Source organism: Bombus vosnesenskii, unplaced genomic scaffold, assembly GCF_011952255.1.
Source record: "Bombus vosnesenskii isolate JDL3184/JDL3185 unplaced genomic scaffold, Bvos_JDL3184-5_v1.1 scf7180000013293, whole genome shotgun sequence".
Lineage (NCBI taxonomy): Eukaryota > Metazoa > Arthropoda > Insecta > Hymenoptera > Apidae > Bombus > Bombus vosnesenskii.
Genome location: NW_022882944.1, coordinates 1,122,144 through 1,137,593, shown reverse-complemented (window position 1 = coordinate 1,137,593; position 15,450 = coordinate 1,122,144). Strand labels below are relative to the sequence as shown.

The 15,450-nt window shown below is 32.4% G+C and overlaps 2 protein-coding genes across 3 annotated transcripts; one reads left to right on the top strand and one right to left on the bottom strand.

Moving 5' to 3' along the window:
• Nucleotides 1-2,257: 2,257 nt before the first annotated feature.
• LOC117232665 (protein strawberry notch) lies at nucleotides 2,258-12,940 on the top strand. Its single transcript, XM_033492180.1, has 18 exons — nucleotides 2,258-2,657; nucleotides 3,448-3,529; nucleotides 3,588-3,695; nucleotides 3,793-4,020; nucleotides 4,317-4,439; nucleotides 4,585-4,725; nucleotides 4,812-5,179; nucleotides 5,283-5,535; nucleotides 5,693-6,018; nucleotides 6,088-6,368; nucleotides 6,446-6,810; nucleotides 7,072-7,140; nucleotides 7,218-7,506; nucleotides 7,615-7,998; nucleotides 8,683-9,249; nucleotides 9,339-9,652; nucleotides 9,744-9,875; nucleotides 9,958-12,940. Exons 1-17 carry the CDS (start codon nucleotides 2,655-2,657, stop codon nucleotides 9,848-9,850), a joined length of 4,008 nt encoding a protein of 1,335 aa, XP_033348071.1. The 5' UTR covers nucleotides 2,258-2,654; the 3' UTR covers nucleotides 9,851-9,875; nucleotides 9,958-12,940.
• A 214-nt stretch (nucleotides 12,941-13,154) lies between these two features.
• LOC117232666 (Golgi SNAP receptor complex member 1) lies at nucleotides 13,155-15,256 on the bottom strand. Of its 2 annotated transcripts, none has more exons than XM_033492181.1 (5): nucleotides 15,100-15,256; nucleotides 14,267-14,442; nucleotides 14,021-14,202; nucleotides 13,867-13,935; nucleotides 13,155-13,747 (listed from the first exon to the last, which is right to left on the bottom strand). In XM_033492181.1, the coding sequence occupies exons 1-5, from the start codon at nucleotides 15,131-15,133 to the stop codon at nucleotides 13,510-13,512; spliced, it is 699 nt and encodes a 232-aa protein (XP_033348072.1). In that variant the 5' UTR covers nucleotides 15,134-15,256; the 3' UTR covers nucleotides 13,155-13,509. The 2 variants fall into 2 exon arrangements, with proteins under 2 accessions (XP_033348072.1, XP_033348073.1); XM_033492182.1 differs by having other exon boundaries at nucleotides 13,867-13,923.
• Between the last annotated feature and the right edge of the window lie 194 nt (nucleotides 15,257-15,450).

Sequence of the window (15,450 nt, the reverse complement as noted above, 5' to 3'; positions counted from 1 at the left end):
TTTTCTACATTCGCGATATAAAATTGACGAAATCAAATCATTTTCCTATATCGTTTAGTTCCAGGAGTTGGCCACCAGATAGCGGTGTCAGCGGCGCGAAGCTCGGATCGATCGTATTAGAACGATGTTATTTTTTAGATAGATTTAGGTAAGCAATCGTAGAATTCTAGATGAACACATATTATTTTAGTGAAACGTCGGCTCGAAATCCTTTGATTTTCCGAAGAAAATCTAAATCTATCGAAATCTGAGTTATTTGATATTTCTGTAAAGAGATAGCTGTCATATTCTTTTCTTTTTACCGCGGATACTTTAAATCAACTAACGATCAGCGCGGCGCCTCTGCAACGTTGCCAAGCGTCCGCCCAGCTCATTTAAGTGTAACCACGCGCTTACGAACACATGATACGCGATATGCATGGTTTGTTTACTGTTCATTGTAATTTCGAAGTACACGTGCTCAAATAAGCAATTGTTAAAAAATTATCGTGTTCGTTTTAACACGTATCAACGACTTGTCTTCTCGTGTCTTTCGTGTTTTTAGTCAAAGTGACCTGTGATTCGTACTACAAATCAGAGAGGAGCCAGTAAATCAACGAACTATCTATTTAAATGGTATTATAAATAAATATACTGATCCAAAGTTTTTTTTTTCAGATTGAAGAAACAAGATACCTACAAATTATCCCAATATAAAAGAACCATTTATTTTTAATCATTTAGAACTATCAGAATTGCATGTTAACGCCTAAATATTTTGTTAATATTATTTACACCGATCCTTGCTTGCCTCACTGTTCGCTTTAAATTTGCATGCATTGTCATGAAAAATGTAGTTACGGAATAGTCGATAGATGTCAGAATTTTCCGCTCTTTTTATTCGTGTTTTAAACACCTTATATGGATTTATCTTTTGTTTTTTCGATCTAATTATGAGCTAATGTTTCAATTAGAATTATTAGATAATATCATTGATCAAGAGGAATAAGAATCGATGTTACGTTAAGTTAAGTTTATTGTTCTCTCCCTGGTTACAATCTTTACATTGATTTCGTCGAAGGAAGGCGTTATTCAGAAGCCATCTTGCTTCGGTTTCCGCGCTAATTTCAAATTTTAACTTGTTAAATTGCACGTTTTCATTACATACCGTATCGGTCATACTTTTCTTTTTTTTCTGTAATCGCTTAGTGTTACTAATTGTATTAATATAAAAGTACAAAAATACAGACTTAACATTATATCTTACTCTACTTCATAAACGATATATATTGGCCAAATATTCATGCACTTGTCGACATCTTTTATGAATATATTATGTTATAACTACATTAGTACTGTAATAACACCCAACTATCTGGATTATATTAGTAACATTTGAAACAATTCTGAATATGTATATAGAAATTGTAAGATATCTAGTACAAGTGTATATTTTGTAGAGATCTTAAAAATATTCAAACGGACAATCATCCATAATATTATTCATAATATTAATAAATCTCAGTATTCAGTATTTACCTTTAACTTTTATTATGTGCTTAAAGTGATTATTCATACTCCATACTAATTTTTTTACTAAATATAAGTTTAAAATATAAGTTTAAAATAAGTATATTGCAATTTCTAAATATATTTTCAGATTGGATCCAAATTTTGCCAATGTAATCAGTGTATAATATTAAATAAATAATAAATAATTAAAAAAATATTAAATATTTGATAGTTTATAAAATATCAAATATTTTTATTTTTAATTTTATTTTCTTTCTTAAGAATCAACATAAAGTATTTATTATGTTATGTATTTATGTTATGTGATATTGTATGTCCACTTTTAACATTTTTGAGAAATATAGTCTTAAAAATTCAGTGATGTTTTATAACTAAATAAATACTTTTTGCATTGTATTTATTTTTACCGATACTATTATAGAATTAGTTCCAAATTGTACATTGATTCTTTTTAAGAACATAAAATGACAAAGCCAAATCATGGTTTTTGAAAATATCAATATATACACTAAATACAATAAACAAAAATGTTATTTTTCTATAAAGTAGATATAAATGTGATTTTTATGTAGCGTACGGAAACAGTCAAGGAATATTGAAATGTATAAAAAAAATATGTGTATAGTAAGCTACAGATATGGTGTTTTGAAAGAGCGGTGATTTTTTGATTAACGCGCTCCTAAGAATATTCTCTTAAATCGTTACAATTTGGCAACGCCGCGTGGTTATATTCCGCAAGCAGCCATAGCCAGCGCGTGTGTTTTTGTATTTGCATCGCGGTGCACCGTGGGCCGGGCGAAAGCCAAGATGGCGGCAGCCGTGTTTGGCAAACGCGTTTCAACTGTATGATCGGTGTAGACCGCATAAATGGCACGATCTAAGCGCACAGTAAGTTCTAACACTGTGATTTCCTAGTTCGCACAATTCACCGGCCAACTGAACGTCGCTGAGTGATGTCCATTTAACGAGACACGAAACACGAAATATTCTTTACGAGGAAAAAAGTGTCTCGTGCACCCTGTCACAAGTCAGCATCTTCGATTGCACACGGCGAAGATAATTATTCACAAGGTGTTCGGTCAAGATATCCCAGTTATCTTGACTCTTCAGTAACCGCCAAGATTATAAAAGGATTTTTTGACATGGTGAGTTTTTGTTTATGATTCGTTTCACTGGTACTGAGAAGGCGCGCTTCTTTCGTCCAATACTAATACGTATTTCTTTGTGCATCCCATCTATTGGCACGACTAACCTATTAGACGCGGTTACCGTGTATCGCGTATATACACAGTCCCTCTTATTGTAATTTTAAATGACTCACCGACACTAGCCTCCCTCTCCCTATTCCGTCTCCCTCCCGCTTTTTCCTCGAGTTAAACAAGTTCACGATCGCTTTCCTTGTTCTTTTCCTTTTCTTATATTTTTCAATTAAATACAAATTGTAGTATTGTACGAGCCATTCAAAAAATACATCGATTAACTCAAAAATTAAAAGCTAAGGGAAAGCGATAATATAATGAGTATTGGTTTTTTAAATATACATACTTTGGAATTTATTGTTATTTATGTCATTCTTTTGTGATGAATGAATTTACGGATGTAGATAATAATATTGATAAAGAAATTGAAAAATTTACAAAAAGGGAAGTTGATAAAGCCCATACATGATAGCAGTTTTTATGTTTCTAGTTAGACTTAATTTATCCTTATATTTATGGATAAAAAGTTAGTTATTACATAATGTTATGAAACTATAAAATGTGAGTTGCAGATTAAAAATGCACTGAAATTTATGCTTGATCCATTGTTTTCTTATAAATTTAAAAATATCAATAATGACTGTAATAATTTAAACATTGACTTTATTATTAGATTAATGATAAATTAATATGTAATAATATGTGCTGTTAAAACATTGAACAAATCTTTTGTCAGTCAACTAAAAGGGATAAGGACGCAATGAATGAAGATAGCAGCAGTGACGAGGATGAAGATCCCGATAACATGGGTGTGCCTGGTAAATATTTCATTTTTAAATATAAAAAAAGCATTTAATGCATAATAATTCTCATTAGGTGGTGGAAAAGATCTTGCCACTGCTACTGGGATTGCGAATATTAAGGATGAAAAACCTGTAGATGTCCCATCTAATGCAATGGCTAAAGGACAAGGAGGTTTAAATAGTAAGAAGAATTTTAATAGAAAAATATGATAGAAAAATATGCAATGAATTCAAAAAGAATTTTATTTATATTTTTTGAAATTATATTTCTTTAACAGTGTTAAATCAGAAATTTGGTAATAAAATTCCTGGTGGATTGGTGACTAAGACAGCAGCACCAGGTTATGAAATGGTACGTGTAGGAGGATCACAGGGTACACCACCTGGTTTTGTTAATACAAATCAGTTAGGTCAATTAGGTCAGTTAGCTGCTGCTGGTGGTCCATATTTTCCACCAGGACTAGCAACTCTTGCAGGTTTCAACCCTGCAGCTTTCTTTCCACCAAGTGAGTACAGCATATTTTTTATTTATTCCTAATATTCTATAACATAAAATAATTCATTCCTGTCTGTATTATAAAAATTAAATGTATGTACAAGTCATTTATGCACATACATTATTGCTTTTGTATCAAGAGTATATTTGTATAATAAATTTATACCCATATTGTTGCATTTTATTGTAACATTGTAACTTAAGCGTAATTAACTATTGTATTATCTGTAATTATTTTAAACAGTGTTATAAATTATAATACTGGGTGAGTAATTGAGTAGTTTTACATATGTTATCGTTCCCTAGGCATGGATATGAGCTTAATGAGTGGTTTTATGGGTATGCCTGGAATGAACATGGGTGTTAATCCTCTTGTTCAATTGTTAAACCAAAATGGTTTACATCCAAATTGGCCAGGTGGGCTGTCAGGTATTCTTCATATTTGTAATATCCTAAAATCATTTTAATAATTATAATATTGTTGAAACACATAATTATGTCCATAATATTATTAATTGAAATCATTTAACATAATAATTCTAATCTCACAATACAGTAATTTAAAACATTGTAGGCAAAGCTGTGTCTCAGCTATGGATGAATGCTGGAGATCCTGCAAAAATGAATATGCAACCTACCATACCAGAAGAAGAGGAGGTGGATGATGAAGATATGGGTGTTGCAGAAACATATGCCGACTATATGCCTACTAAACGTATGTTATTTAACTTCATTTTGAAAATACATTACATTGATATTTATTTATTAGATAACATACCTCTTAATTAATACAATCCATAGTTAAACTCGGACGGAAGCATCCAGATCCTGTTGTGGAAACTGCATCGTTATCTAGCGTCGAGCCAACGGACGTCTGGTACAAGCTTTCGATACCAGAAGAAACGATGCGAACTGGAGCTTTATCTGCGCTGCAACTTGAATCAATAACGTATGCGTCTCAGCAACATGAACATCTCTTACCAGATGGTACACGTGCTGGTTTTCTTATCGGCGATGGTGCAGGAGTTGGTAAAGGACGAACTATAGCCGGAATTATATTCGAAAATTACTTGAAAGGAAGGAAACGTGCTATTTGGGTATCTGTCTCGAACGATCTCAAATATGATGCAGAGCGCGATTTAAATGATATTGGCGCGTCAAAAATTGAGGTACTTATTCTTTAAATTGGAGATATCAATCATTTATTATTTTAATTTTGTTGATATAAAAGTCGACGTAAAATTTGAATGGAAATATAAATTGTATTCTTAGGTTCATGCATTAAACAAATTCAAGTATGCAAAGATCTCGTCAGCGGTAAATGGTAACGTAAAGAAAGGAGTAATATTCAGTACATATTCAGCTTTAATTGGAGAATCTTCGCAAAGCGGTGGAAAATACAAAAGTCGATTGAAACAGCTTTTACAGTGGTGTGGTGAAGATTTCGATGGGTTGATTATATTTGATGAGTGTCATCGGGCGAAGAATTTATGTCCTACGGGAAGTTCAAAACCTACTAAAACTGGTACGTATATTAGACACATTATTTGTATTATAAACTTATACATATAACATGCTTGCTATTATGTTTCATATAATGCAATTGTGTTTTGTGATACAATAATGTTGTATATTTATTATTATGTTTCATATAATTTATTGCAATTTCCAATGTATTCCAGGTTTGACAGTCCTAGAGTTGCAAAACAAGCTTCCTAAAGCTAGAGTAGTGTATGCCAGTGCCACAGGCGCTTCCGAGCCCCGTAATATGGCCTACATGGTTCGATTAGGTATGTGGGGCGAAGGAACACCATTCCCCGAATTCAATGATTTTATCACCGCCGTGGAGAAGCGCGGAGTCGGTGCAATGGAGATCGTAGCGATGGACATGAAGTTGCGAGGCATGTACATCGCCCGACAACTCAGTTTTCATGGAGTAGCCTTTAAAATAGAGGAAGTACCGTTATCCAAAGAGTTTACCGAGGTCTATGATCATTCAGTTCAACTTGTGAGTATTAAAACAGAAGATCTAATTAATTGACGGTTAATAATTTATTAATTAATAAATTTTGTATAGTGGGTTGAAGCAATGCAGAGGTTTCAAGAAGCAGCAGAATTGTTGGACGCCGAGAATCGTATGAAGAAAACTATGTGGGGACAGTTCTGGTCGTCACATCAACGCTTCTTCAAATATCTATGTATCGCTGCTAAAGTGAAACATGCTGTGGCAGTTGCACGTGAAGCCGTAAAGTGTGGAAAATGTGTAGTTATAGGTCTACAATCTACCGGTGAGGCACGCACGTTAGAACAATTGGAACGCGACGATGGTGAATTAAGCGATTTCGTTTCCACTGCAAAGTAAATACATCATTCAGTTTTATTAATATGTAAATACAAAAAGACTGTTTATTTCTACATGAATGTGTTTATTTTAGAGGAGTACTTCAAACGTTAGTCGAGAAACATTTTCCAGCATCAGACCGTAATCACATACACCGAGTTCTTGGTATTGAACCATCGAAAATGCAGAGATTAGACGATCTCGATGATATTGATGGAGCTAGCGGTTCTGCGGGTGGAAGTAAAAGAAAACCAATACGACAGGCAGCTCAACGAGCCTCGAAGAGAGTTCGTACATTCCCATCGGATGACGATTTTACCGATGACGAGAGGAATGGTGGACATAGCTCTGGTTCGGAATATAAACAGAGTGGCAGCGAGAGCGAAGACGATCATAGGACTGACGAAGAAAGTAATATCACTTCTGATTCTTCTTTCAATTATAGCGAATCAGACTCTGGTAGGTTTCACATATTATTTAACTAGTATCGTTAGATCATAAGCAACTGATTTAAATTAAATTTAATATTATTTAATTGTGAAATATAAATAAAGCATACATTTTAATTTTAAAAATGAATAGTAATTTATACAATATAAATTAAAATTGAAAGCTTAATTTTACTTTATTCAAACTATTGTGTGTTACTTATGACCTAAAGGTACTAATTAAGGGTTAAAATCGTCAAAATGTTCTGCTAATTTCTTACTTATATTACAGATTCAGGCGATGGAAGGCGAAGGAAGAAAGGCGCCAAGAAACAAAAAAAACCAGTGAAGAAACGAGCTGGTATATATTTCGTATTCTCAGAAATATTACCGTGATTAAGAACAAATGTAGTGGTAATACATTGATAAATTATACAGGACCCATAGCTGCTGGAGCGACGCGCAATCGTGCGCCATCGAGAGACGCCGTGGAACGTGCTTACACCATGAAGAAGGAATTACTATCACAGGTTGAAGACTTAGGCGAACGACTACCACCAAATACTTTGGATCAACTAATTGACGAGTTTGGTGGGCCGGAAAATGTCGCCGAAATGACTGGTAGGAAAGGACGAGTTGTTCAGACAGAAGATGGTACCATTCAGTACGAATCCAGATCTGAAGTGGATGTTCCATTAGAAACGCTTAATCTAACTGAAAAACAGAGGTACATAATAAGTTTATCTTTAATATACATGTAAAAAAAGTCTACTTTCTATCTCTATTTTCTATCTAAAAGTCTACTTTAAATCTGAATGGTTCAATGTCGTAATAGGTTTATGGATGGCGAGAAAACAGTGGCCATTATCTCAGAAGCAGCCAGCAGTGGTATATCATTACAAAGTGATAGGCGAGCAAGGAATCAGATGCGACGAGTGCATATTACTCTCGAATTACCATGGAGCGCAGACAGAGCGATACAGCAATTCGGACGAACGCATCGTTCTAATCAAGTGAATGCTCCGGAATACATATTCCTTATCTCGGATTTAGCCGGTGAACGACGATTTGCATCCATCGTTGCGAAGCGTCTGGAAAGTCTTGGAGCTCTTACGCACGGTGATCGAAGAGCTACAGAAACCAGAGATCTCTCGCAATTCAATATTGATAATAAATACGGACGTGCAGCACTTGAAGCGACAATGAGAACTATTATGAAGTTTGTATACTTCTTATAATTTAACCTTCTACTATCGAAGTGGAGTCTCAGATTGAAATCTTCCATTTTGTTTATAACTAAATATTTATATTTCGTCTACCTTTCGATAGTACAACGATATATGCATTACGTAAATAAATTTACATAGTTTGTTTATCTTATTAAATGGTAACTGATATATGTGCAATGGAGTCCATTAAAGGGGGAAAAATTGAGAGAAATCCGTAAACTGCGTAATTACCTTAAGATTCTTTTACGATATAGGATATCTACTAATATAAAGTGAAAAATCTATAAGGACTGATATTGCACCTTTGCATCGTTACAAAATCAATCAGCCAGTAAATAGGATTGCAAGATATTGTCTGTAATAATTTCTGATGAAATCGGCTGCTAGACCATCTCTGGTCTGGATGATGGCGGATCTATTGTGTTATGTATATTAGGAAAATGTGTACTAGAGATAAATCAATAAGAAAGACTGCCAGTAATGTTCTTTATTTATATATAAATTAAATATAAAGTTCAGGAGTATTATAGACTCCACCTCGAACTTTATATACTAAATATGGTACTTCGGTAGTAGAGGCTTAATAATATATCTTATATATTCCTATACACTTTTTGAAATGTCTAATATGGTTTACTAAATTAAATTAATTCTCTTATAAATGAAATTACTAGATACGAGCCTCCGCTTGTACCACCACCACAAGATTATCACGGAGATTTCTTCAAAGATGTGGCTGATGCATTAGTGGGTGTTGGTTTAATTTGCAATAGTGAGAGCACACCTGGTGTACTCACGTTGGACAAAGATTATAACAACATGTCAAAATTCTTAAATCGTATTCTCGGTATGCCGGTTGACCTGCAAAATCGGCTATTTAAATATTTCACCGACACTCTAAACGCAATTGTCACGCAAGCAAAAAAGACCGGTCGTTTCGACATGGGTATTCTCGATCTTGGTACATCTGGAGAAAATGTAAAAAGGGTTAAGCTATACCGTTTCTTACGGAAACACGCTACTGGAAAGGCACCAACCGAGCTTCACGTTGTTCATGTTGAACGTGGAATGAATTGGGGAGAGGCAATGGACAAATGTTCCGAATTGACGGGATCCAAAGAGGGCTTCTATTTAAGTCACCAGATCCGTAATGGAAAGCAAACAGCTATTCTTGCTGTTATAGTAGATACCGGAAAGAAAAAATCTGAGAGTAAAAAAGATCAGCTGTATATGGTTTATAGGTAGAGTGTCTCTTTCGTAATAAACATAAGATAATGATTAGATAATAATTTAAAATTGATCATATTGTGATTCATGTTTTTGTTTAAAGACCCAATACAGGATTGCAATTACGACAAGAAACTCTAGGTGAATTAGAGAAAAAATATAAGAAGGTATCATCAGACGAAGCAGAACCACATTGGTCACAACAATATGAAGCGTCTGTAGATACATGTTCACATGCTTACTGGCGCGGCAATTGTAAAAACGCGACTCTTGGTATGGATTGCGAGGTTGGACTCCGAAGACGTTCCTATAACGTATTATCAGGTTCGGTGTTGAGCGTTTGGAGTCGAGTTGAAAGCATTCTTGCAACACGTTCTGCTCATAACTCTAAAATGCAAGTAGTACGCTTACGAACTGGTAAGTTTTATGGAAAGTTTAAATATAATTCTATAAAACTATTGCACATGTTATAGAAACTGTTAAAAGTTTTGTTTATTTTTTCTTGTAGATGAAGGCTTAAAAATAGTCGGTACTCTTATTCCAAAGTCCTGTATGGAAATATTGCGTCAAGAATTATCATCAGATGCTGAGAATACCGAAGAACTTACATTTTGAACAATTCGTTAATTCGCTTTTATAGGTAAGTAACTGACATAACAAACAAAGCGAGCTTTATTTGTTGGAAAGGAATAGCGAGTTCGTAATTTTGATGTGTTATCAAGAACAGGACCAAAAGAAGCGATTAATGTGAATATAACATGGACAAATCCCTCTTCCTAAGTCTTGCGATAAAATTCAGTAAAGAAGAGGGTGCACCTGCGAATGCACGACAAAGATATGAATTAATTAAGTCATTTAATAAGGATATATCAGGTAGATACGAAAGCCTGATTTGGTAATGACAAGTGAAACGAACATGTGGAACGAACATTTACAACCTGCGAATTGTATGAGATCCAAACTTATCTTTTCGTTAGGCTTTGACGTCGCTATGTTAAACGTTTTAATGAAGTATGTTTTGCTCGCCCGTTGTATCTCCTCGATTATACATAAAACATTACTATATAGCTAGAATATTTTCTTTCTTTTTTTGTAATTTTAGTCATAAATTGCGCTCGCGTTTAATTGGGCGTTAGTGGGAATGAATTTTTTTTTATTTTTCATTTATCTTCTTTTCACATCGCTGAGTAAAAAAAAATATTAAATCCATAATTTTGTAATGCAATTATAGTTGCATACGAAGTACATTCGCCATTTATTTTATATGTCAAAGAAAAATATAATTGTTTTGTAAAAGGCATCGCTGCATATAGAACAACTTTAGTTTTGTTCTTTTCTCTCTCTCTCTCTCTTTTGATCGCATTACGCTGTAGAAGAATTTTAATCAATATAATAGTTTTATGTTGCATCTACCACAAAGAATTATATCGAATGTGGAGAGAAGCTAGAATCTTATGTGGAAACGTAAAATTAAACCATAGCGATGCATACGACTTAAGGAACCGTATTTTACGCTAATCATATCTTGAAGAACAAATTTAAACATTCAGTGAGAATCGATTATGTAAAATCTTAGTGATAGGTAAAGGTTTACTTACTTGCATATATATTGTGACTGATTAATGGAACGGAAGTAAGTAAAACCCGGAAGAAAAGATATAAAAAATATTAGTACTATATCAGAAAAGAAGTGCAACAAGCAATCGATTCTCGTTGGAATATACACAGATGTATACGCAACTGTTCCAGTTCTTTTCTTTAATTGTTAAATTGATCGGATAGTTAATTAATGACCATTGCTACTGCTACCATTAATATTATTACACTACTGCTACTATTATTAGTACTAGTATCCCACTGCTACTATTACTATAGGGAATAGAGGGACGAGGTAATAAATGAGAATTCTTCTATCTCGTAAATTTTATGTTAAAACTAACATTTATTACTTATGAAGTAAGTGCCAAGGTAGTGTAATTGTTCGTTTTTATAAAAATTCGCCTTTCGTACTATATTTAACAAAATAAATTTTTTTATTTTTTATTATATTAGACACAGTGATATAGTAATATCAGTTACAATAATAGATGCATAATTTAAAAAGTTGCGCTTGGGAAACAATGTATAACCTCGTCTCCCAATAATTCTCCATTTATAAGTAGTCAACATTAAAACAAAAGTTAGATTCAAACGATACGTACGGCAGTATATTTATATTCAAAAATCATAAAGTAGTCATGCGATTCGCATGTATATTGAGTAGATGTCTGTTGTTTATTTGTACGCCTGGACGAGTTTTGATAGCTAAGTAAGATGGATCTCACAATCTATCATCTATGACAGAAAACAGTAATAAAACAAGAAAAATAGAAGATCCAATTTAAAAAAGAATGGTAAATAGGGTATCTTGGAAAAATCGATAGAATTAATTTTAAGTAGAATCTCCATTAGAAAAATAAAAAAAGCAAAAAAAAAAAGAAGAACTACAAGGATATGCGAATTAGCGTTTACGTGTTTAGACGCTATGAAGCGAGAAGTTGTCTTGTGAATATTTTCTTGTCTTCGTAACTATTCTTACTACAAAGAATCGTTCTGATGTAATCCATGAGAAAAAAATAACGCTACTACGTTTCTACGGATTCACTACATATTGCATTTATAAACAAGAATAAAAAAATGGAAAGAAGAAAAGAAAGAATATAAAAAAATACACATTTATATAACGTAGATAAGAAAGTACTCTTATTACGTTGTATTATTTTCCATGATATTAGTAGGATACAAGATACCTAATAAATTATTTATTAATGTACATTAAAGAGATAATTCGTTCGTTGTGTTTATTTTTCTCAACATTTGTGTAATTACTTTTACGTGAGGAATATTCATTTCATACAAAGCTGCAACATTTATATTGATATATTATATATATTCGTTCTTTTATAAACGTGGAGATTCTTAATTAAAACTATCGGAGACGAAACTATCAGCTAACAAACAAAAAAGGAAAAATTGAAAGTGATTTGTGATTATAATAAAACATTTTCAAAGTGTAAATATATATATTAAAGGATATAAAGCAGTTTTAGGTAATACGTGTACCTTATATTCGATATTTTTACAATTCTTGCTTGAGTTCCTATTACAAACAAGGTGTAATTTATAAATGTGGTATCTAGTATACGTGGAAACCAGGCACTGCACTCGCCGAAAGTAACGTGATTCCTTTCGTAACGTGCTGTGTTTTGTGAACTCGAATGAGAGATTCTAATGATGCTATACATATATACATATATATATGTACGTGCGTGTGTATATATACATGTATAAATGTTTTCTGTGTAAGTAAAATTAATACTTCTTAGTAAAAAATGAAGAAGAAAAAGTGTGATGTTAACGAAAATCGATCTTTCGAATGATAATCCCGAAACTACACACTTATTAATTACAATATTTGCATTAATGTTATTTTCCTCCATTGTTGTATAATTTCTTAAGTAGTAATCATCGTGCATCTTTGTCTCCATTGCTTTGAAACATATATGTTGTACCGCGAGAAAGCATCCGAGAATACATTGATTCATAGGCGTATGAAATACAATGGATTTCCATAAGAAAGAAATATGTAAATTGTTTCCTCTTGCAAGCACAGACTCAGTACTTGCATCGAATTATACCAATAGTAAATAAAAAGTCTTATATAAATATCAGTCTACTGCACTGCGAATAGTAAATCATGGTTTTGTTTTTTTTAACAACAGAACAGTAGCAAAATTTTGAAGGTTTGGTTTTTTATACATGCACGGTATTTTACAGTCTTTACTCAAAGGCATAAAGCAAAGATGTGTCCAAAATAACACTTGTATAGTCGTGTATATAGGAAATTGAAACAAAAAATACAAATGATTCTGTAAATACATGAAATCTTCACCATTTGTTTTAATGTTTATTAAATTAACACATTGATCGTGGACTTAATCTTTTTACATAGTATCACCCACGACTTATGTTACGTATAAAAAAACTGTACAACAGTTCAACATTTTCTTCTTTTTTTTCTTTTACTTTCTTAACTCGCAAGAACGAAAAAACATTCATTCGACCATTCAGAGTTCACTTACGCATGTTCACATCACGCACAATCACGCATTCTTCAATTTCAGTTCTCTATCCGTTTATATATCGTAAATACATCACCAAATACCTCATCTACATATATGCATTCCCATTGATGTATCACTAACGGGTGGAAGTACTTTGGTATTGGATATTATTTAGTGAAAAGCATAGAGCAGCATGAGAAACGTGCAAAATCCGATAATAAGGCCGACTATAAGTGAATCGCGTCTTTTACGTAAATTTATCCTTTGCACTAGACTATTTACTGCTGGAAATCGATTTGAAATGTCATTTAGCCTGGTCTGTATACGTTTGAACGTTTGCCTTTGAGTCATGAGATGATCTCGCGTTTCCATTGCTATGCTTATTTGATCATTAAGCAAATGATCAGAACTGAAAAAAAATTATCTGATTTTATATTGGCAAAAAAATGTAACAAACAGGGCACTTTATACTATGTATAACTCAGCATAAATCAAAATAAAACGAACAGTATAGCAAACAATACTTACTTGTGAATGTGTTGATTTTCTTTCATATACATTTCCCGACGATTTAGTCCAGTTACACTTTTGTAGTTACTGTTCCATAGAAGATTTATAAACTCTTAATCAAATATTTAAAAGGAAATATAATTTAAAGTAATAAAGTAATAGGTATACGTACTCGATTTCTTTACGGACACTACCTAATAAATCTTCTCTATCTCTTCTTGCATCAAAATTATTTCTAATTTTGTTAAATTCCAATTTATAATCTTTCAATATGTCTTTGTGGCGTTGCATTGTATGCAACATTGCAGCACCGTTTGGTTGTAATTTGCTCATTCTCTCATTTATAGAAAACAACTGTAACAAACAAAAACTATTTAATTTAAATTTTTGAAATGTAATATTGATACTTTAAACGTACCTTAGCCAATAATGCTTCTATTTCAGAGGCCATATTATCAAAGACATGTTCTTCATCTAAAAGAGGTTCTTCATCTCCATTAACAAGCTTGGATCCACTATTGACACCAAGCTTACTGAATGCTACCAGTTTTGCATCAATCTCATTTTCCAGGTGTCTTGCTTGCCTTCTGAGATCTAAAATTAAATATGAAGTTAATAAAAATACAGATTTTAGTAAATTATACATTAATATTAATAAAAATATATAAATAATTAATAGGTAAAGCATTATATTTAAATATAAATTATATATATATGTCGTAGTTAATTTAAAAAACAAACTTTTTTGGTAAAAGTATTAGTAGAAATTAATTTATATATCATCCGTTAAAAAAGATGACTAACTAGTTTTCACGGTAAGGTTAAGAATAGTAACAACAAAATTTGTACGCGAATTATCATAGAATTATTTATTATAAAGTAATTTTATTTCATGAACCTACCATGTAAAATCAATTATTATCTTATAATCATACGTATAAATAATGAGATCTTTTAAATTGAACTTTTTATGTTTCAAGTGAGCTTTGATGTAACAAAAGTGAAATATTTGTAATATAACTTCTGGAAGCAAAAATGTTTCACTTCTATTAGATTTGAGTAAGATTGTATAAAATAATATCATTTTTCTTTGTTAGATGCAACGAAGAAAATGAAATTAATAGCAGAATGACATATGTCAAAACAAGCCGTTATATTACTTGTTGCAAGGCTTTTTGGAATACAAGAAGCCATGACAAGACCGTAAAAAAATAAAGAACGAGAGCAATATTTTCATCAGATGAACTCTACCTTCCCAATCGACAGCATCTAATGCGTTAGCCATTTGTTGTTCGCAAATTACGAACGCGGTACTTTCTTTACTATGATATATGAATCGCTGCTGCTACACACGACATAACATAATCCCACGGAACAGATGATGGCAGTAGATACTTATACATAGCGCTCTAAATTCTAACTATGTATATATACGTGGCGGAAAATTCGAATCACTTCTAATATGATTCGATACTTAAAACTTTTATAAGTCTTGATAAATATTAAATTTTTAGTTTTGATGAATCTTTCAGATTTTTTAATTTTCGATAAGTCTTGAAAATATTGTATCTTCAATATCATGTATATTTATTATTGTACTCA